The 25,019-nt window shown below is 41.1% G+C and overlaps 1 protein-coding gene across 1 annotated transcript; it reads right to left on the reverse strand.

The window, feature by feature from the left end:
* Positions 1-356: 356 nt before the first annotated feature.
* On the reverse strand, positions 357-2,390 carry LOC109238754 (UDP-glycosyltransferase 74G1-like). Its single transcript, XM_019405224.1, has 2 exons — positions 1,691-2,390; positions 357-1,319 (listed from the first exon to the last, which is right to left on the reverse strand). Exons 1-2 carry the CDS (start codon positions 2,324-2,326, stop codon positions 582-584), a joined length of 1,374 nt encoding a protein of 457 aa, XP_019260769.1. The 5' UTR covers positions 2,327-2,390; the 3' UTR covers positions 357-581.
* Between the last annotated feature and the right edge of the window lie 22,629 nt (positions 2,391-25,019).

A 25,019-nucleotide genomic window follows, 5' to 3' on the forward strand; every position in this document is an offset into this window, starting at 1 on the left:
AGCAGTAAAAGGATTCCCTAGCATGATCGCAAGCTGCATAGAAGCAACAAGTGCTAGGACTTAATACATCTTTTTCAGTTGCTCCTAGCAAAAGAGCTAGGACTACAGCTTAGCAAAAAAACAAGTGGTAAATAAATTAAAGCATTCAATCATCTAAGAAATTAGTTGGAAATAACCCATTGACCATCACACCTTATCAATCCATATCATGTAACTCTTAGACAACAGATATAAGTCTACAGTATATTGATACTTCTAATATTAACTTATTATAGAATGTTACTTGTCTTATTATTCATATTACTAATTTTACTTATTATGGGTAGTGGCATGTAAACTTTCAAAATTATCTGATAGTATTAAAAAGATTTACACTATCAATATATAAAAGTTAAACTCATAAAGAACAACATTACATATCATGTCACTTTATCAGCCAAATTGCTTTAGCTTAGAAGAAGAAGAAGAAAACAAAAGAAGATTCAGGTCAAACTTTGTTACTTCAACTTGGAAAAGAAAAATACAAAATGTGAGATAGCTTCTTATTTATTTTTCTATATGTTGCTCTTAATTTCCTACTTCTAGGAAATAGTCAGCAACTTGGAAACAAATTCTTCAATATTTCTATCTGAACTTCCCCCTTCATCCACAGCATTTCTAGCCAATTCCTTCCATCTCTTTGCATTTTCCTTAATCATTTTTCCTTTCTCTTCTTCCATCACTATCTTTATACATTCTTCAATAACTTCTCTTCTAACTAATCCTTTTTCATCTTGGTTTGCTCGTACTCCCATCCCCCAAACATCTTCCACAAGCTTTGCATTTGTTGGCTGATCTGACCATTGTGGCATTGCAACCATTGGTACTCCCAAACTAATCGCTTCCAAAGTCGAATTCCAGCCACAATGTGTGAGAAAACACCCTATTGATTTATGTTCCAAGACTTGTAATTGTGGACACCATGACACCACTAAGCCTTTATTCTCACTTGCTAATTTTAATTCCTCTAAAAAATTCTTGGGAAGTTTGGATTCTTCAGTGGATCTAACAACCCACAAGAAGTTCTTGTTGCTATTTTTCAAACCCCATGCTAATTCTTCCATTTGCTCAGGTTCTAGTTTGGTTAAACTTCCAAATGATACATATACCACTGAGCTGATTGGTTGGTGATTTAACCAGTTTAGGCATTCATTTGTCATTGGCTTGAAGATACTAAGGCCATATTCTTTGTCATCTGGTAGCCTCTTGTCTAGGTATATTGATGGTATAGTTGGTCCAATTGTCTTGATTGGATAAACCTTGGACATCCAATCAGTTACCTACATGTCAACAAATTAGAAGAAGGATGAGATTTCATGTAACAATTTAAATATTGTGTATAACTTAGATGGCTAAAAATTTAACTCCAAGTTAATATTGCAGTAGTAATTTTTACCAAGTACTACTTCTGGTCCATATTACCATCTGTGTTTTTAAACATCCCTTAAGAAATACATGTAATAACCTTAGTATAAGATTATATGTCTAAACTGCGCTTTATTTCTTTTAGATATCTCACTTCATTAACACTTCACTAATTGGAGCAATAAGGCTGACTGGTATAGTGAATCAGAGTGTTAATTTTTCTATGCAGCCAATTGGCAAAGTTAACAGAAAAAGAGAAGACAAAAATAGAAGAATATTCTCTTACCTCTTTCTCCAATTCATAGAAGCTGTTGATTAGGACCCAATCTATTTTCTCAAGATTTGAGAATTGATTCACCAGCATTTCAAGTGCTCTTGCTGATTCAGGAGTAGAAACAAAACTAGGTACATCTGAACTCTCAATTGTTACTAATCCAGGAATTGAGATTTCTTCATCAACTTCAGTAGGAGGAAGTTTTAGAACCCCTTTATGTACATGATAATAAATATTATCCACAGCACAAGATTGTGTGAAAAAAGCAGCACTAGCTAATCCATATTTCTTTGCCACTTCTACAGCCCAAGGAAGGAATGGATCATAAACTATGCAATTCACAGCACAACCACGAGTCGTTAACGTTTCAATAAGCTGAGACAGAGTGTCAGAGCCAACTTCCTTGAATCTTGTAATATAGGCCGCGAAGCTTTCTGCTTGGTAGATGCCTCCATCATCATAGCCATCGGAGATGGCCTCGATTGATACAGGAGTTGACAATTCTTGCATGGTTTTCAAGAAGAATTTTGTGGCTGCTATAGTGATTTTGACATTTTTGGATTGTAAACGTTTGGAGAATTGGAGCATAGGGTTGATATGACCTTGGATTGGATATGGCAAGATTAAGCAATGAGCTTTGTGAGACATGTTTTGCAACTTCTCAATTGATATTATGGCCAATTAAGAATGAGAGGATGGAAAAATCCTGTAGTGAAAATGAGGTTCTTATAGTTGGTCAAAAGAGTTTAAAGTGTTCAAATTTTTTTGACATGCATGCCTAAAGAGTCGTTTGGTTGAAAAACAAGTTATCCCATGATTAATTATCTCAAGGTTAGTTATCCCATCCTCCAACAATAATAAAAAAATATTACAATTCCGGAATGACTAATCCCGGGATTAGTTATATCACGATTTTATCCCAACCAAATATAGGATAAACTCGTCTCAAATTTAATCCTGGAATCAATTATCCCTTATCTCTAATACCAAGCGAGCCCTAAGTGAGTGTCTTGGCTTCTTCTTTTGTCCCAATCAATAACGACTTTAAATTGCCAACATATGCAGTGACATAAGTAGGTCATATGCATTGAGTATTTAATAGGAATATGAGTCCTATTTAAGTATTTAATTAGGATTAGGTAATAATGTCAACAAATAACTTTGACCATTTTAAATAACATAAGGTATATTGATTAGTCATATACGCATCTACATTTATGTTACTTGAAAGATACGTTTTCTGTCCATTTTAAATAATCCTTAAAGTTTTGTATGACTACGAATTATAAAAAAAAAAATAAAAAAAAAAAGTGAGTATGAATATGGATATAACTTCTTTAAGATTTAACTTCTTTTACAAGAAAATGAAATAAGTAATTTTTGTCTTTTTAGTCAAAGATATTAAAAATAAGGGAAAATAATTAAATTTGCCTTTGAACTATATATATAACATTATTTGTCGGTTGGTTTAGTTCAATTTTAGACATTTCGGTTCGGTATTTTTGGTATGCAATTTCTTAAAATGTTATATCAATATCATATCTTATTAAATTCGTATGGTTCGATTTTTTTCCTTTCTTTTTCAATTTATTCGGTAAGGTAACTTCAATTTATCTGGTTTGAATAAAAAAAATTATAACTGTTTTTTTAGTCTTTAAGAGGTAAAAGAAAAATCTTGGATATCAAACTAAATCAAAGAAAGTGCCTTTTGGAACTTACAATTTTCTATAGAGTGAGTTAGAGAAAAAGCCAACGCGGTCGTGTATGAACTTTTGAACTAGACTATTATCAGTTCTGAAATAAATATAGGAATCTGGATCACAATCCAATATAAAATTTACAGTTGAACTGAAAGTAATTAACTGAATTGCACAGAAGTGGTGTCATGAGAACGACACTGTTGTAAATGAAATAAAATTGTATGCCTTCTATATTATTTTATAAACTAAAACATGTAAATTGTGTAAATTAATATGTATATCGGTTCGATATCAATATTTCAGTATTTTTTTTAAATATTGAATATTATAGCGAATACTATATTTGTCAAAATTTAAACCAAATATCACACCGAATATCAAAATAACATATACCAAAATTTTTCGTTTCGAGTGGTAATTCGGTATGTACCAAATTATCCACACTCCTATAATATTGTTTAACTATGTCCTCGCTAAAGTTGGCAACAAAAGAGCCGTTTCCAAATATATTACGTCTATCGCTAAAGTTTGATATGACCTACGACTGGATATGGCAAGACAAGATCAAGCAGTGAGTTTTGGCATGAGTAGTGATCTTTTGCAACTTCTAAATTGATGGATGGGAAAATCTATAGTGAAAATGTGGTTCTTATTGTTTGTGCTTCTCCAACCCTTGCATCATTTTTTACATCAAAATGGTGCAAATTAACTCCAACCTATTACACGATTTTTTACACCAAAAACGAATATTTTTCTCTCTCTTCTATATTATATTATTATGTTTTATTTAAATTTATTTTTTTATTTCATAAAACAAATCCTTTCAGATTTGCAAAATATTGTGTTATTTATTAGCAACATATTATATTTCAAATTTGCACTTTTCATTTTTTTGATGGTTATATATTCTCTTATTCTATAAGAGGGAGTTAGAAGGCAGGACCCCGTCAACATGCCTGCCTGTCATGAGGCATTCTTGGTATTTCATAATTTTTTCTGTTGTAGTACTGTTGTACATTATTGCATTATATATGTACATTCCCTTGCTTGGACAGAAAAAACCAGATAAACATGGGCTGGAGAGATAAAGTGAAGTACATCTTCTCTTAAACGTGGGTCCCAGAACATCCATTTGGTCACACGTAATAACTCTGAAGACACTACAACACTGGGGCCCATTTGAATTCTCTATTTTACACATAACTTATTGTCCTCTTTGATACATATAACTAGGAAGAGTTAGTTTAATCGAAATAATACAAAACTACAATCCAGACCAGAAAAACAGTAAGGCTTAAGTAAAACTTAATCAACTAACTTTACTTGGAAAATGTAAGAATTGTTCTATTTGAGTAACATATAAATTAGATCCCCCCCCCCCCCTCCCCTAATATCTCCTCTTTTAACGTTTAGGATTTAGGGTTAATTGAAATTTAGGATAATCAAAACTTTAAAAAAGAAGTGTAAAACAAAAGGCTCTTTTTAGAAATTATATTTATTCTCTAATACCTCATCTTCTTTATACTAGTTTTTATACAATTATAACTTATAATAAAATTAATTTATAATTTTATATAAAAATAAAATAAACGGAAATTAATTAATAAAAATTATACACCAAAATTAAAATATAAAACTAATATTATAAAGATATTACATAAAAAGTATAAGTAATTACAAAATTTATAATATGTTAAATTAAAATTAAATTAAAAGTGTTATATAATAAAAGATAATAATAAAATATTGATGAATAGTAATAGTCTGATAAATAGTGTTACACCAAATTTGGTATAACACTATTCTCACACCAAAATGGTGTAAGAAATGGTGTGGGGTTTGGGGGGGNCTATAAAAAAATTATTGGGGGGAGTACACAGTTAGCCACTAATAAGACATGTATTTACTTTTAAGCCACTGTTTAAAATGTCTTTAGTCTTTAGCCACTGCTTTAATAAACTTTACCCTCCTGAACGAAAATACCCTTCTGCTCATAAAGTTCAGGACAAAGTGTCCTTAACTTATGAGCTTGTTAGTGTAAGTTCAGGACTAGCTGTCCTTAATTTATGAGCTTGTAAGTCTAAGTTCAGTACTACATGTCCTTAAGTTTTGAACTTGGAACTCGAAGTTTAATTTCTGTGCATGTAACTCTAAGTTAAGGACCAAGTGTCCTTAACTTTTGAACTTCCAACTTTAAGTTCAGGATCAAGTGTCCTTAACTTATGAGCTTGTTACTGTAAGTTCAGGACTAGCTGTTCTTAATTTATGAGCTTGTAAATCTAAGTTAGGGACTACTTGTCCTTAGTTTTTGAACTTGTAACTCTAAGTTTAGGACTACCTGTCCTTAACTTTTTAACTTGTAACTCTAAGTTCAGGGTTACATGTCCTTAACTTTTGAACTTGGAACTCGAAGTTCAGGACTACCTGTCCTTAATTTCTGTGCTCCTAACTCTAAGTTAAGGCGTGATGACCCAAAAGGTCATCTCGTGTTTTAGAACCCAATTTGGGGTTCCGAGGCCTTCAAACCTCATTTTTCTTCTCCTCGATTTGCATGCGCAGTCGAGAAGCATTTTCGGAAAGCCTTTATGTGAAAATTTGAGAAAATATTAAGTTTTTCCTTTAAAATTAATTTAAGTTGACTTCGGTCAATATTTTGAGTAAACGGATTCGGACTCGTTCTTTGACGGTCCCGGAGGGTCCGTAGTAAAATATGGGACGTGGGCCGTATGCCCGGAATTGAATTCCGAGGTCCCTAGCCCGAGAAATGAATTTTTGAAGAAAATTGTTTAAACTGGAAATATAATAGTTTTTAGAAATTGAATAATGTTTGATTTTGTTGGTATCGGGTCCGTATTTTGATTTCGGAGCTCGGTACAGGTCCGTTATAATATTTATACATTATCTGTGAAATTTGGTAAGAAACGGGACTGATTTGACGTGATTCGGACATCCGGTTGTGAAAATAGGAATTTCAAGTGTTCTTAAGGATTTCATGTGTTTTGGTGTTAAATCAGTAGTATTAGATTCTATTTTGGCGATTTGATCGCACGAGTATGATGCTTTAGACATGTGTGCATGTTTGGTTTGGATCCCCGAGGGCTCGGGTGAGTTTCGGATAGGATACAGGATGTTTTGGACTTAGGAAATCTGCTGTGTTGCTGTTTCTAGTATGACTGATGCTTTGTTCTTCACGTTCGCGAAGCAACTCTCTTTAGCGCGAAGTGCAAGCTAAGCTGGGGAAGGGTTTCTTCTTCGCTAACGCGAGGCCTTGGTCGCGAATGCAGAGCACTGGGGGGTTAGTCCTTCGCAAACGTGACCGACCTTACGCGAACGCGTAGTGTATTGGAGGTGGGCTGGGGAAATCATCGAGTTGCTCTTCGCGAACGCGGTCCTAGGCCGCGAATGCGATGGTCAGGGGGGACAAACCATCACGAACACGAGCATCTATTCGCGAACGCGTAGGCCCTTCTGGCCGCCATGCATCACGAACGCGATAGGTCTCTCGTGAACGTGATGAAGACATGTCCAGTGTTTTAAAAACATAATCAAAAACGGGAATTGACCATTCTTTCATATTCTCAAAACCAAGGAAGCTTAGAGGCGATTTTCAAGAGACAAGTTCTTCCCCAAAGTGTTGGTAAATTATTCTAAACTACATTCTTCCAATTGCCCATTGCTTTTCATCAATTTTCAACCTAAAATCTAGGGTTTCCATAGTAGAAATTGAGGGTTTAGGTAGAATTGATTTTTGTATAATTAGGATTTAGACCTCGATTTGGGGTCGGATTCTGAAACTAATTACATATTTGGGCTCGTGGGTGAATGGGTTTTGGTCCGAACCTTGAGTTTGTCCAAGCGGGCCCGGTGTCGGTTTTTGGCTTTTTGGGGAATTGTTGGGACACTTGTAATTATGCATTGGAATTGATTTCGTTAGCGATAATTGATATTATAAAGTTAATTATGATAAGATACACGTGGATTGGAAGTGGAAACTAAGGGAAAAACGGTGATTGAGGCTTGAGTTTGGCCATGGAATCGAGGTAAGTGTTGTGGCTAACCTTAGCTTGAGGGATTAGGTGTTGTTGCCTTATTTGCTACGTGTTTAGATGTTGAGTAAAACATATAGGGGATGTGACGAGTATCAATACGTTGTTGTCGGGTCATAGCATACGAGTGAGTCTTATACTTGTGATTGTTGTGTTTCTTTATACGTTCTATTCATGCTTAAGCTGGTTATTCTCCATGTTAATCAAGTCTTATTATATTTTCCTGGTATTGGATGTTGGTTGAGTATTGACTCAAGTTGAGATTTATGTTGTGAAGTTAAATGTTAAAACAAGGTTGTTTAATTGATGATTCCCTTGTGGGGTTGTTATTGTTTCTACTGTTTGCTTGAGGAAGAGTGTAAAACATGAAGGGTGATGCCGTGCAATATTTTGTGAGTAAGTATAAAGCATGAAGGGTGATGCCGTGCCATATTCTGTGAGTGTTAATGCACGAAGGGTGATGCCGTACCGTATTCTGATATTGATAATGCACGAAGATTAATGTCGTGCCATGTTAAGAGAGGCACGAAGGGTGATGTCTTGCCGTTTCTGTTGTTTCTTATGGTAAGGATGAGTGTAAAAGCACGAAGGGTGATGCTGTGCATATGTTGCTATGTTATTATTTCAGGTGGTTCAAGCATGATATTTACTGTGTTTCTCTACTGTAGTATTTTCAAAGTTTGGTATTCCCCTCAGTATATTTTCCCCCTTCCCGTTATTATCTGTTAAATTTCCGTTATTGTTATTTTCTCATATATGATTTAACTGCACAGGTTCATGTTATTTGTCGTGTCCTAGCCTCGTCATTACTTTGCCGAGGTTAGGCGCACTTACCAATACATGGGGTCAGTTGTACTGATACTGCACTCTGCACTTTCTATGCAGATTTCGGTGCCGGACCTCGTTGATTAGAGTTGGGTTGCTGCTTTCAGTCCATCAGGAGACCCAAGGTAGATCTGTCCGCGTTCGCAGACCCTGGAGTCCCCTTCCCTCTATCTTAGTTTTTCCTGTTTTCCTTCATTTCGAGAACAGATGTATTTTCTTTAAACCAGTATCTGTAGAAACTCTTAGAAGTTCGTGGATTATGACACCAGATCTTTGGGTAGTCGTGTAATAGTGTTTTAAACTGTTATAAAGATCTCCGTACTTCTTATTGGTTTAGGTTATATTATTGTTAATTGTTGTTGGTTAGTGGTTGGTGTGTTGGAACTATATTTGTTGGCTTTCCTAGCATTCTGAGAGTTGGGCGCCATCACGATCCCGACGGTGGGAAATCTGGGTCGTGACAAGTTGGTATCAGAGCACTATGTTGCCTAGGTCTCACAATTCACGAACAAGCTAGGTAGAGTCTGAGGGATCGGGATGGAGACATTTGTGCTTATCCCCAGAAGCTACATAGTTTAAGAATAAGTTCGCATCTATTCTTTTCTGTCGTGCAATTTGATTTCTCAATGCTAATTGGACTTCTACTCTTGTTCTTTCGCAGATGGCAAGAACACGTACCGCTTCATCAGCTGATCAGCAGCCCGAGCCCCTAGTGGCAGCTCCTACGAGGGGCAGAGGATGAGGTCGAGGCCGTGCCAGAGGCCGAGGCAGGGGCAGGGCTCAAAGTAGAGCTCGAGCAGCAGCACCAGTAGCGGAGCCTCAGGTAGAGATTGATGATGAGGTTCCGGCAGGGCCAACTTAAGTTCTAGAGGGGTTTATTGCTATCTCGGTACTTCAGGATGCTTTGTTTCGCCTAGTGGGCCTTATGGAGAGAGTAGCTCAGACTGGCACATTTCCTGTAGCACCAACCGTCTCTCAAGCCGGGGGAGGAGCCCAGACTCCTGCTACACACACTCTGGAGCAGATGGCTCCTCACTTTCAGACTCTAGCAGCTTAGCCAGTGGGAGTAGCTCAGCCAGTTGTTGTGGCTCAGGCCGCTGGTGGACCATCTATGTCTTCTGAGGCTTTGTTGAGGTTGGACAAGTTCACCAAGCTTTTTCCGGTTCATTTCAGTGGGGCAGCTTCTGAGGACCCCCAAGTATCTTGACCACTGCCATGAGGTGTTATGGAACATAGGGATAGTTGAGACCAATGGGGTCGACTTTGCTGTATTCCAGATGATAGGGTCCGCCAAGAGATGGTGGAATGACTTTGTGTTGACTAGACCAACTAGGTTGCCTACCTTGACTTGGGACCAGTTCTCTCAGCTATTTCTCGAGAAGTTCCTTCCTGTCACACAGAGAGAGGACTATCGCGGGCGGTTTGAGCATCTTCAACGGGGTTTGATGACTGTCACTCAGTACGAGACTATGTTTGTTGATTTGGCTCGTCATGCTCTTCTTATACTCCCCACCGAGAAGAGAGGGTGAGGAGGTTTAATGAGGGACTCGCTCAGCCTATCAGATTGCAGATGGCTAAGGAGACAGGGAGCGAGATTTCTTTTCAGGATGCAGCCAATGTAACCAAGCGGGTTGATATGGTTTTAGCTCAGGGTAGTGGTCAGGGGTCTGACAAGAGGCCTCCTCATTCTGGTAGGTTCAGTGGTGCCTCGTCTGGAGGCTGGAATTCTTTTGGTAGAGGCCATCCTCCCAAGCCGTTTCATTTAGCACTTCAGGCTTCTCACGGTGCTCCAGGTGGCCGTGGCTCTCATATATAGTATTCTGATCAGCTACCATACAGTGCACCACCAGCTCTTATCAGTGCGCCTCCGCTCCAGAGTTTTCAGGTTGGTTACTCAGGTCGATAGGGTTAGTTCCAGGGTCAGCAATATCAGCAGCCGAGGTCTTGTTATACTTGTGGCGATCCAAGGCACATTGCTAGATTTTGCCCTCGAGCGTCGAGCAGTTCTCAGCATCAGGGTTCTAATGCCATGGTTCCGGCACCAGGTGTTCCACCGCCCGCTCAGCCAGCTAGAGGTAGGGGTCGGGCAGCTAGAGGTGGAGGTCGAGGTATTAGAGGTGGAGGTCGAGGTATTAGAGGTGGAGGTCAGGCCGCTAGAGGTGGTGGCCATCCAGTAGGAGGCCGTCCTAGGGATGTAGTTCAGAGTGGTGGGGCCCTGCCCCGATGTTATGCTTTCCCAACCAGGCCTGAGGCTGAGGCATCCGATGTCGTTATCACAAGTACGGTTTTAGTTTACAGTAGAGATGCTTTATTTCTATTTGATCCAGGGTCTACATACTCCTATGTGCCATCTTACTTTGCATCGTATTTGGTTGTACCTCGTGATTCTTTGAGTCCTCCTGTATATGTGTCTACACCGGTGAGTGATTCTATTATTGTAGATCGTGTTTATCGCTTGTGTGTGGATATTTTTGGGGGTCTTGAGACTAGTATAGATCTCCTACTTCTCGAAACGGTTGACTTTAATGTTATTTTAGGGATGGATTGGTTGTCACCTTATCATGACATACTAGACTGTCACGCCAAGACCGTAACCTTAGCCTTGCCGGGATTGTCTCTATTGGAGTGGAGAGGGATTTCTGGTCATTCTACCAACAGGGGTTATTTCTTATATGAAGGCTCGGCGTATGGTCGAGAAGGGATGTTTGACTTATTTGGCTTATGTTTGTGATTCCAGTGCAGAGGTTCCTTCCATGGATTCTGCACCAGTTGTTCGTGAGTTTTTAGAGGTATTTCCTGCAGACCTACCCGGGATGCCACCCGATAGGGACATTGACTTTTACATTGATTTGGCTCCGGGCACTCAGCCCATTTCTATTCTTTCATACCGTATGGCTCCGCCAGAGTTGAAAAAATTGAAGGAGCAGTTGCAAGATTTGCTTGATAAGGGCTTCATTAGGCCCAACGTCTCGCCTTGGGGTGCTCCAGTGTTGTTTGTAAAGAAAAAGGATGGATCGATGAGGATGTGCATAGATTATCGGCAGTTGAACAAAGTCACCATCAATAACAAGTGTCCATTGCCGAGGATTGATGACTTGTTTGATCAGCTTCAGGGTGCCAAGGTGTTTTCAAAAATTGATTTGAGGTCTGGCTACCATTAGTTGAGGATTAGGGCATCCGATGTCCTTAAGAAGGCTTTTCGGACTCGGTATGGGCATTATGAGTTTCTCGTGATGTCATTTGGGTTGACAAATGCCCCATCAGCATTCATGGATTTTATGAACCGAGTGTTTAAGCCCTATTTGGATTCCTTCGTGATTGTTTTTATTGATGATATCTTGATCTACTCCAGCAGTCGAGAGGAGCATAAGCAGCATCTTCGGATCATTCTTCAGACTCTGAGAGACAGCTAATTATATGCTAAGTTTTCAAAATGTGAGTTTTGGCTGAGTTCAGTTGCATTCTTGGGCCACGTTGTATCAGCAGAGGGTATTCAGGTAGATCCTAAGAAGATTGAGGCAGTCAAGGACTGGCCTAGGCCCACATCAGCTATAGAGATCCGGAGTTTCTTGGGTTTGGCGGGTTATTACTGTTGGTTTGTGGAGGGGTTTTCATCTATTGCAGCCCCGATGACCAGGTTGACCCAGAAGGGTGCCCCGTTCAGGTGGTCGGACGAGTGTGAGGTAAGCTTTTAGAAGCTCAAGATAGCTTTGACTACGGCACCGATGTTGGTGTTGCCCACAGGTTCAGGGTCATATACAGTATATTGTGACGCATCTCATATCGAACTTGGTGCGGTATTGATGCAGGGTGGCAAGGTTATTGCATATGCTTCGCGATAGTTGATGATTCACGAGAAGAATTATCCAGTTCATGATTTGGAGCTAGCAGCCATTGTTCACGCGCTGAAGATTTGGAGGCATTATCTATATGGCGTGTCGTGTGAGGTGTTCACGGATCACAAGAGTTTGCAGTATTTGTTCAATCAGAAGGAGCTAAATTTGAGGCAGACGAGGTGGTTGGAGCTATTGAAAGACTATGATGTCACAATCTTATACCATCCCGGGAATGCCAATATGGTGGCCGATGCTTTGAGTAGGAAGTCAGCTAGTATGGGCAGCCTTGAGTATATTCCAGTCGGTGAGAGTCCGCTTGCATTAGATGTTCAGGCTTTGGCCGATCAGTTCGTGAGGTTGGATGTTTTTGAGCCCAGTCGTGTTCTAGCTTGTACAGTCGCTCGGTCTTCCTTGTTTGAGCGTATCAGGGAGCGACAGTATGATGATCCTCATTTGCTTGTCATTAGGGACACGGTGCGGCACAGGGGTGCCAAGCAGGTTACGGTTGGAGATGATGGAGTTTTGAGGATGCAGGGTCGTATTTGTGTACCTAATGTGGATGGACTTCGTGAGTTGATTCTAGAGGAGGCCCACAGTTCCCGGTATTCTATTCATCCGGTCGCCGCTAAGATGTATCGGGACTTGCGACAGCATTATTGGTGGAGGAGGATGAAGAAGGATATTGTTGCATATGTAACTCAGTGTTTGAATTGTCAACAAGTAAAGTACGAGCACCAGAGACCTAGTGGTTTGCGTCAGAAGATTGAGATTCCTGAGTGGAAGTGGGAGCGTATCACTATGGACTTCGTTGTTGGACTCCCACTGACTCAGACGAAGTTCGATGTAGTATGGGTCATTGTGGATAGGCTGACTAAATCAGCGCATTTCATTCCTGTGGCAGTTGTCTATTCTTCGGAGCGGTTGGCAAAGATCTATATCCGCAAGATCGTTCGTCTTCATAGAGCGCCCGTGTCTATTATTTCTGATCGAGGTACGCAGTTTACCTCGCATTGCTGGAGGGCAGTACAACGTGAGTTGGGTACGCGAGTCGAGTTAAGCACATCATTTCTTCCTCAGACAGACGGATAGTCCGAGTGTGCTATTCAGATTTTGGAGGATATGCTCCGCGCCTGTGTTATTGACTTTGGAGGTTCTTGGGATTAGTTCTTTCCATTAACGGAGTTTGCCTACAACAACAATTATCAGTCGAGCATCCAGATGGCTCCCTATGAGGCATTATATGGTAGGCGGTGTCGGTCGCCGGTTGGATGGTTTGAGCCGGGGGAGGCCCGATTATTGGGTACAGATTTAGTGCAGGATGCCATGGATAAGGTTAAGATCATTCAGGATATACTTCGCACAGCTCAGTCCAAGCAAAAGAGTTATGCCGACCGTAAGGTTCGTGATGTGGCATTTATGGTCGGAGAGCGAGTGTTGCTTTGTGTTACCCATGAAGGGCGTGATGAGATTTGGGAAGAATGGAAAGTTAATCCCTAGGTTCATCGGGCCTTTTGAGATTCTTGATCGAGTGGGAGAGGTGGCTTATAGACTTGCATTTCCACCAGGCTTATCAGCGGTACATCCAGTATTTCATGTGTCCATGCTTCTTTAGTATCACGGCGATCCATCCCACGTATTAGATTTCAGCACTGTCCAACTGGACAAGGATTTGACCTACGAGGAGGAGCCGATAGCCATCTTAGACAGGCAGGTTCGTCAGTTGAGATCGAAGAGTTATCCTTCGGTTCGTGTGCAGTGGAGAGGTCAGCCTGTTGAGGCAGCTACCTGGGAGTCCGACTCCGATATGCGGAGCAGATATCCCCATCTTTTCACTAGCTCAAGTACTTTTCTATGTCCGTTCGAGGACGAATGGTTGTTTAGAGGTGGAGAATGTGATGACCCAAAAGGTCATGTCGTGTTTTAGAACTCAATTCGGGGTTCTGAGGCCTTCAAACCTCATTTTTCTTCACCTCAATTTGCGTGTGCAGTCCGGGCACGTTTCCAGAAAGCCTTTATGTGAAAACTTGGGAAAATATAAAGTTTTGCCTTAAAAATTAATTTGAGTTGACTTTGGTCAACATTTTGAGTAAATGGACCTGGACCCGTGCTTTGACGGTCCCGGAGGGTCTGTAGTAAAATATGGGACGTGGGCGTATGCCCGGAATTGAATTCCGAGGTCCCTAGCCCGAGAAATAAATTTTTGAAGAAAATTGTTTAAACTAGAAATATAATGGTTTTTAGAAATTGAATAATGTTTGATCTTGTTGGTATCGGGTCTGTATTTTGGTTCCGAATCCCGGTACAGGTCCGTTATAATATTTATACCTTATCTTTGAAATTTGGTGAGAAACGGGACTGATTTGACGTGATTCGGACGTCCGGTTGTGAAAATAGGAATTTCAAGTGTTCGTAAGGATTTTCATGTGTTGTGATGTTAAATTCGTAGTTTTAGATTCTATTTTGGCAATTTTATCGCACGAGCAAGTCCGTATGATGTTTTTAGACTTGTGTGCATGTTTGGTTTGGAGCCCCGAGGGTCTGAGTGAGTTTCAGATAGGCTACCGGATGTTTTGGACTTAGGAAATCTGCTGTGTTGCTGTTTCTGGTATGACTGATGCTTTGTGCTTCGCGTTCGTGAAGCAACTCTCGCGAACGCGAAGTGCAAGCTGGGCTGGGGAGGGGCTTCTTCTTCGTGAACGCGTGGCCTTGGTCGCGATCGCGGAGCACTGCGTGTGAGTCCTTCGTGAACGAGACCGACCTTACGCGAACGCATAGTGTATTGGAGGTGGGCTGGGGAAATCATCGAGTTGCTCTTCGCGAACGCGGTCCCAGGAACGCGATGGTCAGGGGGAGAGACCATGGCGAACGCGAGCATCTCTTCGCGAACGCGAAGGCCTTTCTGGCCGCAATGCATCGCCAACGCGATAGGTCTCGCGAACGTGATGAAGACCTGTCCAGTGTTTTAAAATAGAATAAAAAACGGAATTGGCCATTCTTTAATATTTTCAAAACCAAGGAAGCTTAGACGCGATTTTCAAGAGACAAGTTCTTTCCCAAAGTGTTGGTAAATGATTCTAAACTACATTCTTCCAATTACCCATTGCTTTTCATCAATTTTCAACCTAAAATCAAAGGTTTTCATGGTAGAAATTGGGGGTTTGGGTAGAATTAGGGATTTTTGTATAATTGGGATTTAGACCTAGATTGGGGGTCGGATTTCGAAACGAATTACATATTTAGGCTCGTGGGTGAATGGGTTTTGGTCCGAACCTTGAGTTTTGTCCAAGCGGGCCCGGTGTCGGTTTTTGGCTTTTTGGGGAATTGTTGGGAAACTTGTAATTATGCATTGGAATTGATTTTGTTAGTGATAATTGATATTATTAAGTTAATTATGATAAGATACGAGTGGATTGGAGGTGGAAACTAAGGGAAAAATGGTGATTGAGGCTTGAGTTTGGCCATGGAATTGAGGTAAGTGTTGTGGCTAACCTTAGCTTGAGGGATTAGGTGTTGTTGCCTTATTTGCTACATGTTTAGTTGTTGAATAAAATGTATGGACGATGTAACGAGTATCAATACGTTGTTTTCTGGTCATAGCATGCGAGTGAGTCTTATACTTGTGACTGTTGTGTTTCTTTATACGTATTATTCATGCTTAAGCTGGTTATTCTCCATGTTAATCAAGTCTTATTATATTTTACTGGTATTGGATGTTGGTTGAGTATTGACTCAAGTTGAGATTTATGTTGTGAAGTTAAATGTTAAAACGAGGTTGTTTAATTGATGATTCCCTTGTTGGGTTGTTATTGTTTCTACTGTTTGGTTGAGGAAGAGTGTAAAGCACGAAGGGTGATGCCGTGTAATGTTTTGTGAGTGAGTGACAAAGCACGAAGGGTGATGCCGTGCAATATTCTGTGAGTGTTACTGCACGAAGGGTGATGCCATGCCGTATTCTGATATTGATAATGCACAAAGAGTAATGTCGTTCCATGATAAGAGAGAGTCAATGCACGAAGGGTGATGTTGTGCCGTTTCTGTTGTTTCTTATGGTAAGGACGAGAGTAAAAGAACGAAGGGTGATGTCGTGCATATGTTGCTATGCTATTATTTCAGGTGGTTCAAAGCATGATATTTACTGTGTTTCTGTACTGTACTATTTTCAGAGTTCGGTATTCCCCTCAGCATATTTTCCCCCTTCTCGTTATTATCTGTTAAATTTCCGTTATTGTTATTTTCTCGTATATGATTTAACTGCACAAGTTTATGTTATTTGTTGTGTCCTAGCCTCGTCATTACTTTGCCGAGGTTAGGCGCACTTACCAATACATGGGGTCGGTTGTACTGATACTGCACTCTGCACTTTCTTTGCAGATTTCGGTGCCGGACCTCATTGATTAGAGTTGGGTTGCTGCTTTCAGTCCATCAGGAGACCCAAGGTAGATCTATCGGCGTTCGCAGACCCTAGAGTCCCCTTCCCTCTATCTTAGTTTTTCCTGTTTTCCTTCATTTCGAGAACATATGTATTTTCTTTAAACGAGTATTTGTAGAAACTCTTAGAAGTTCGTGGATTGTGACACCAAATCTTTGGGTAGTCATGTAATAGTGTTTTATACTGTCATAAAGATCTCCGTACTTCTTATTGGTTTAGGTTATATTATTGTTAATTGTTGTTGGTTAGTGGTTGGTGTGTTCGAACTATATCTATTTGCTTGCCTAGCATTCTGAGAGTTGGGCGCCATCACGATCCCGATGGTGGGAAATCCGGGTCGTGACAAGTTGGTATCAGAGCACTAGGTTGCCTAGGTCTCAAAATTCACGAACAAGCTAGGTAGAGTCTGAGGGATCGGTACGGAGACATCTGTGCTTATCCCCCAAGGCTACAAAGTTTAAGAATAAGTTCACATCTATTCTTTTCTGTCGTGCGATTTGATTTCTCAATGCTAATTGGACTTCTACTCTTGTTCTTTCGCAGATGGCGAGAACACGTACCGCTTCATCAGCTGATCAGCAGCCCGAGCCCCTAGGGGCAGCTCCTACGTGGGGCAGAGGATGAGGGCGAGGCTGTGCCAGAGGCCGAGGCAGGGGCAGGGCTCAGAGTAGAGCTCGAGCAGCACCACCAGTAGCGGAGCGTCAGGTAGAGTTTGACGATGAGGTTCCGGCAGGGCCAACTCAGGTTCTAGAGGGGTTTATCGCTACCCCGGTACTTCAGGATGCTTTGGTCCGCCTAGTGGGCCTTATGGAGAGAGTAGCTCAGAATGGCACATTTCCTGTAGCACCAACTGTCTCTCACGCTGGGGGAGGAGCCCAGACTCCTGCTACCCACACTCTGGAGCAGATGGCTCCTCAGTTTCAGACTCTAGCAGCTCAGCTAGTGGGAGTAACTCAGCCAGTTGTTGTGGCTCAGGCCGTTGGTGGACCATCTATGTCTTCTGAGGCTTTGTTGAGGTTGGACAAGTTCACCAAGCTTTTTCTGGTTCATTTCAGTGGGGCATCTTCTGAGGACCCTCTGGATTATCTTGACCACGGCCATGAGGTGTTGCGGAACATAGGGATAGTTGAGACCAATGGGGTCGACTTTGTTGTATTACAGATGATGGGGTCCGCCAAGAGATGGTGGAATGACTTTGTGTTGACTAGACCAACTGGGTTGCCTGCCTTGACTTGGGACCAGTTCTCTTAGCTATTTCTCGAGAAGTTCCTTCCTGTCACTTAGAGAGAGGACTATCGCGGGCGGTTTGAGCATTTTCAATAGGGTTTGATGACTGTCACTCAGTACGAGACTATGTTTGTTGATTTGGCTCGTCATGATCTTCTTATACTCCCCACCGAGAAGAGAGGGTGAGGAGGTTTAATGAGGGACTCGCTCAGCCTATCAGATTGCAGATGGCTAAGGAGACAGGGAGCGAGATTTCTTTTCAGGATGCAGCCAATGTAACCAGGCGGGTTGATATGGTTTTAGCTCAGGGTTGTGGTCAGGGGTCTGACAAGAGGCCTCGTCATTCTGGTAGGTTCAGTGGTGCCTCGTCTGGAGGTAGGGATTCTTTTGGTAGAGGACATCCTCCCAAGCCGTTTCATTCAGCACTTCAGGCTTCTCACGGTGCTCCAGGTGGTCGTGGCTCTCATATATAGTATTCTGATCAGCTACCATACAGTGAACCACCAGCTCTTATCAGTGCGCCTCCGCTCCAGAGTTTTCAGGGTGGTTACTCAGGCCGATAGGGTTAGTTCCAGGGTCAGTAATATCAACAGCCGAGGTCTTGTTATACTTGTGGCAATCCAAGGCACATTGCTAGATTTTGCCCTCGAGCGTCGAGCAGTTCTAAGCATCAGGGTTCTCGTGCCATGGTTTCGGCACCGGGTGTTTCACTGCCCACTCAGCCAGCTAGAGGGGGTCAGGCAGCTAGAGGTGGAGGTCGAGGTATTAGAGGTGGAGGTCAGGCCGCTAGAGGTAGAGGCCATCCAGCAGGAGGCCGTCCTAGGGATGTAGTTCAGAGTGGTGGGGCCTTGCCCCGACGTTATGTTTTCCCAGCCAGGCCTGAGGCTGAGGCATCCAATATCGTTATCGCAAGTACGATTTTAGTTTACAGTAGAGATGCTTTATTTCTATTTGATCAAGGGTCTACATACTCCTATGTGCCATCTTACTTTGCTTCGTATTTGGTTGTACCTCGTGATTCTTTGAGTCCTCCTGTATATGTGTCTACACCGGTGAGTGATTCTATTGTTGTAGATCCTATTTATTGCTCGTGTGTGGATATTATTGGAGGTCTTGAAACTAGTGTAGATCTCCTACTTCTCAAAACGGTTGACTTCAATGTTATTTTTGGGATGGATTCGTTGTCACCTTATCATGCCATACTAGACTGTCATGCCAAGACCGTGACCTTAGCCTTGCCGGGGTTGTCTCTATTGGAGTGGAGAGGGACTTCTGGTCATTCTACCAACAGGGGTTATTTCTTATATGAAGGCTCGGCGTATGGTCGAGAAGGGGTGTTTGACTTATTTGGCATATGTTTGTGATTCCAGTGCAGAGGTTCCTTCCATGGATTCTGCACCAGTTGTTCGTGAGTTTTTAGAGGTATTTCCTGCAGACCTACCCGGGATGCCACCCGATAGGGACATTGACTTTTACATTGATTTGGCTCCGGGCACTCAGCCCATTTCTATTCTGTCATACCGTATGGCTCCGCCAGAGTTGAAAAAATTGAAGGAGCAGTTGCAAGATTTGCTTGATAAGGGCTTCATTAGGCCCAATGTCTCGCCTTGGGGTGCACCAGTGTTGTTTGTAAAGAAAAAGGATGGATCGATGAGGATGTGCATAGATTATCGTCAGTTGAACAAAGTCACCGTCAATAACAAGTGTCCATTGTCGAGGATTGATGACTTGTTTGATCAGCTTCAGGGTGCCAAGGTGTTTTCGAAAATTGATTTGAGATCTGGCGACCATCAGTTGAGGATTAGGGCATTCGATGTCCTTAAGACAGCTTTTCGGACTCGATATGGGCATTATGAGTTTCTAGTGATGTCATTTGGGTTGACAAATGCCCCAGCAGCATTCATGGATTTGATGAACCGAGTGGTCAAGGCCTATTTGGATTCCTTCGTGATTGTTTATATCTTGATCTACTCCCGCAGTCGAGAGGAGCATTAGCAGCATCTTCGGATCGTTCTTCAGACTCTGAGAGACAGCTAATTATATGCTAAGTTTTCAAAATGTGAGTTTTGGCTGAGTTCAGTTGCATTCTTGGGCCACGTCGTATCAGCAGAGGGTATTCAGGTAGATCCTAAGAAGATTGAGGCAGTCAAGGACTGGCCTAGGCCCACATCAGCTACAGAGATTCGGAGTTTCTTTGGTTTGGCGGGTTATTACCGTTGGTTTGTGGAGGGGTTTTCATCTATAACAGCCCCGATGACCAGGTTGACCTAGAAGGGTGCCCCGTTCAGGTGGTCGGACAAGTGTGAGGTGAGCTTTTAGAAGCTCAAGATAGCTTTGACTACAGCACCAATATTGGTGTTGCCCACAGGTTCAGGGCCATATACAGTATACTGTGACGCATCTCGTACCGAACTTGGTGCGGTATTAATGCAGGGTGGCAAGGTTATTGCATATGCTTTGCGATAGTTGATGATTCACGAGAAGAATTATCCAGTTCATGATTTGGAGCTAGCAGCCATTGTTCACGCGCTGAAGATTTGGAGGCATTATCTATATGGCGTGTCATGTGAGGTGTTCATGGATCACAAGTGTTTGCAGTATTTGTTCAATCAGAAGGAGCTAAATTTGAGGCTGACGAGGTGGTTGGAGCTATTGAAAGACTATGATATCACCATCTTATACCATCCCGGGAATGCCAATGTGGTGGCCGATGCTTTGAGTAGGAAGTCAGCTAGTATGGGCAGCCTTGAGTATATTCCAGTCGGTGAGAGACCGCTTGCATTAGATGTTCAGGCTTTGGCCGATCAGTTCGTGAGGTTGGATGTTTCGGAGCCCAGTCGTGTTCTAGCTTGTACAGTCGCTCGGTCTTCCTTGTTTGAGCGTATCAGGGAGCGACAGTATGATGATCCTCATTTGCTTGTCCTTAGGGACACGGTGCGGCACAGGGGTGCCAAGCAGGTTACCGTTGAAGAAATGGGTGAATGGGTTTTGGTCCGAACCTTGAGTTTTGTCCAAACGAGCCCGGGGTCGGTTTTTGACTTTTTGGGAAATTGTTGGGAAACTTGTAATTATGCATTAGAATTGATTTCGTTAGTGATAATTGATATTATTAAGTTAATTATGGTTAGATACGAGAGGATTGGAGGTGGAAACTAAGGGAAAAACGGTGATTGAGGCTTGAGTTCGGCCATGGAATCGAGGTAAGTGTTGTGTCTAACCTTAGCTTTTGGGATTAGGTGTTGTTGCCTTATTTGCTACGTGTTTAGTTGTTGAGTACAATGTATAGGTGAGGTGATGAGTATCTATACGTTGTTGTCGGGTCATAGCATGCGAGTGAGTCTTATACTTGTGACTGTTGTGTTTCTTTATACGTACTATTCATGCTTAAGCTGGTTATTCTCCATGTTAAACAAGTCTTTATATATTTTCCTGGTATTGGATATTGGTTGAGTATTAACTCAAGTTGAGATATATGTGGTGAAGTTAAATGTTGAAATGAGGTTGTTTAATTGATGATTCCCTTGTTGGGTTGTTATTGTTTTTGCTGTTTGGGTGAGGAAGAGTGTAAAGCACGAAGGGTGATACAGTGTAATGTTATTGACTGAGTGATAAAGCACGAAGGGTGATGCAGTGTAATGTTTTGTGAGTGAGTGATTATGCACGAAGGGTGATGCCGTTCTATATTCTGTGAGTGTTAATGCACGAAGGGTGATGCCGTGCTGTATTCTGATATTGATAATGCACGAAGAGTGATGCTGTGCCATGTTACGAGAGAGCTAATGCACGAAGGGTGATGTCGTGTCGTTTTTGTTGTTTCTTATGGTAAGGACGAGAGTAAAAGCACGAAGGGTGATGTCGTGCATATGTTGCTATGTTATTATTTTAGTTGGTTCAAAGCATGATATTACTGTGTTTCTATACTGTACTATTTTCAGAGTTTGGTATTCCCCTCAGCATATTTTCCTCCTTCCCGTTATTATCTGTTAAATTTCCGTTACTGTTATTTCCTTGTATATGATTTAACTGCATAGGTTCATGTTATTTGTCGTTTCCTAGCCTCGTCACTACTTTGCCGGGGTTAGGCTCGGCACTTACTAGTACATGGGGTCGGTTGTACTGATACTGCACTCTGCACTTTCTGTGCTGATTTCGGTGCCGGACCTTGTTGATTAGAGTTGAGTTGCTACTTTCAGTCCATCAGGAGACCCAAGGTAGATCTGCCAGCGTTCGCAGACCCTGGAGTCCCCTTTCCTCTATCTTAGTTTTTCCTGTTTTCCTTTATTTCGAGAACAGATGTATTTTCTTTGAACTAGTATTTGTAGAAACTCTTAGAAGTTCGTGGATTGTGACACCAGATCTTTGGGTAGTCGTGTAATAGTGTTTTTCATAAAGATCTCCGTAATTCTTATTGGTTTAGGTTATATTATTGTTAATTGCTATTGGTTAGTGATTGGTGTGTTGAAACTGCATCTGATGGCTTGCCTAGCATTCTAAGAGTTAGGCACCATCACGATCCCGATGGTGGGAAATCTGGGTTGTGACATAAGGTTTGTATGTCCTTAATTATTGTTCTTGTAACTCTAAGTTAAGGACCAAGTGTCCTTAATTTTTGAATTTCCAAATCTAAGTTCAGGACCATCAGTGCTTGGAGATATTGGCAATCCAATAAAAATTAGCAAACAGAATGGACAATGATCAGTTAGAGCTTGAGTATCACTTTCATGATACTTAGAGTTGAGTTGTCTTCCCACCTTCTGCAAGTCAGAATGCTTTTACTTTCTTACCTGTATGTATTTGGCTATGAATGAGCAGTATGTATTTTGGTGTCTTATTCCTGGTGAAACTCACGGGTCCTTAAAAACTTGAATAAATTCGCGTTCTCTTAAGTTATTCGTGCTAGTAAGTCACTAGTTATAACTTTGGGATTGGAGTGAACTTTGTTTCTGGTTTCAGTTATGCAAGTCATTATGGGATGAGTTCACATATTTTCCTAAATCTCTTGGTACTTAAGTATCTTGGAGTGCCAATATCTCCAAGAAGACTATCACTGATGGATTGTGAAGGGTTAGTGGAGAATGTGTTGAGCAGATCTCCTGTTTGTTCTCTCTCGGTTGTTTGATAAATCGAGAGAGAAGCGAGGGTTTGGGGAAAAATGGAAGAAAGGGTAAAAGTATCTTTTCATATTAATTTTAATCGTGTAGTGGTTATTTTTGCTCAACATAGAATTGCTGGATAAAAAATAAATACCACATTAAATAGTGGCTACCCCATGCCATTTTTACTTGGGTTGGAGCACCAAAATACCAAATCTTACATCAAAATAGCCTTTGGCGCCGAAAATAGGGTTGGGTTGGAGATGGTCTTAATAGAGTTTGAAGTGTCCAATTTGGACATACAGTGTGTCTTGGCTTCTTCCTATTGTCGATACCGACTTTTCAGTGGGCTTTTAACATTTGAAGCCATAAATATTTCTGTCTTTTTTAAGCTCGCGCCATAAATTATTTACATTTGTTAGCCGAAAAGTGTATGAAATTTATATAATTTTTGTATATAATATTATATATGTATACACAAAAAATATATATTTTTCGGCTATTATCTTGAGAGCAGCGATATAGTGTCATTTTTCCAATATTACAACCGAAAACTAAATATTTAAGAATATATAGTAGGGCTTCTTATCGGACGGATTAGGCGGTTATTTACTCTTAACAGTTTGGCTTATCGGTTATCAGCTTTTAAATGTATTAATCCGCTAGCCATCCGATAAGATATCGGGCGGATTGGTATATATTAGCTCTTATCGGGCGGTTATCGGGCGGTTTATCGGCCTAATTTCTTACTCATCTGAGATTTTTCCTCGTGCTTACGCAGTACATTTCATGCTTCTTGCAATTAATATTTCATCACAGAAAAAAGAATGCTAATGGTACTCAGCAGTTCTTAACATTCATGTTTCCTGTCAGAATCTCAGATGAGTAAGAAATTTTTTCTCGTACATGAGCCTTTTGAGGTTTGGACAGATTAGTAGGAAAATTAGGATAAGACCTAGAAATTCTTCTTACACTGTTGATTTTACGATTGTAGAAGGAAGAAGAATCGGCCTAGAATAATTAAGCTAATAGACATCTTATTATTAGAGTAACTTATGCTAAAGACAATAGTGAGAGTTTTCAACATTAGAAATTAATCTATTCAGCTAAAAGCTTGCATGCAGCACAAGTTTATTGTAAAGATTTTAGAAAACAGATAGTGTTCAAGAGGTTAAAATAGAGCGCTCAACTAATTGAAGCTTGACACATTCATATGCTCAGAGTGAACAAAATGTTTAAACTGCTAGAGCAAAAATGTCAAGGAAGGCTTACCAGTCCAAGTCATCATCAGATTTTTTCAGGAAAGACAACTTAGAGGGAACGAAAAGCCCCGGGTGGAGAAACAGAAGAGAGAGAGAGAGAGAATGATGATCATAGAAGGAGGGAGGACAAATTTGCACTACTGGAGAAGCAAAAGGTACTAAAATAAAACAGTAGTTGGTAAGTTAAACAAAACTTAAGGTCAATGGTAACGCTTGGCCTATTATGATACTGGTGGCGTTTGGATTGGATGCGGAACATAGAGATACGACGATTGGATTTTTTATATATATATATATATATATATATATAACGGGTTAACGAATTATCCATTAAGAAAATTGAATAATCAGCCCCTAAACTGATAGGCCGTTAATGAAAAAGTTTCAATCTGTTCCCCGTCCGTTAAACCGTTAAACCGATACCAATAAGCCATTAAGCTTCGGTTTCGGTTCGGTTTTCGGTTTCGGTTCGGTTTTGAGCACCCCTAATATATAGTAATCTATATTGTATGCGGCTAAAATCCAAAAGACCGATTTCACGATCAACGGGACATTGTGCAATTTCACCCCGAGGGTCCGAGGGAATAGCTCGGGTTTCGAAGTCTTCGAGGGATCTTCGTTCCCGATGTCGGGGTAGAACGAACCGGTGATAATCACAAGTAAGCGGGAAGTTCCCTAGGAGCAGTATTTTTTCTGACAACGCCTGCACGGACAGTGACAGCCTGTGCCATGCTAATTGAGTGATTGTACCGGTTACTTATGTAATAATTACGCATGTGTAATATGGGGATTTTCCCTCATCTATAAAGGGGGTCCTTATCATTTTGTAAAGCATATAGACAACACACCACATTCAATACAAGAACATTCTTTCTGCTCTCTAACTCAAACATACTCTCTATTTGGTTCTATTGCTTACATTT

The sequence above is a fragment of the Nicotiana attenuata genome, unplaced genomic scaffold, assembly GCF_001879085.1.
Source record: "Nicotiana attenuata strain UT unplaced genomic scaffold, NIATTr2, whole genome shotgun sequence".
Lineage (NCBI taxonomy): Eukaryota > Viridiplantae > Streptophyta > Magnoliopsida > Solanales > Solanaceae > Nicotiana > Nicotiana attenuata.

Bases quoted from the DNA above. Each gene is read 5' to 3' on its own strand.
- LOC109238754 (XM_019405224.1), bottom strand. From the start codon at position 2,326: ATGTCTCACAAAGCTCATTGCTTAATCTTGCCATATCCAATCCAAGGT. The intron at 1,320-1,690 runs GTAAGAGAATAT...GTTGACATGTAG, and splicing joins TCTATGAATTGGAGAAAGAG to GTAACTGATTGGATGTCCAA.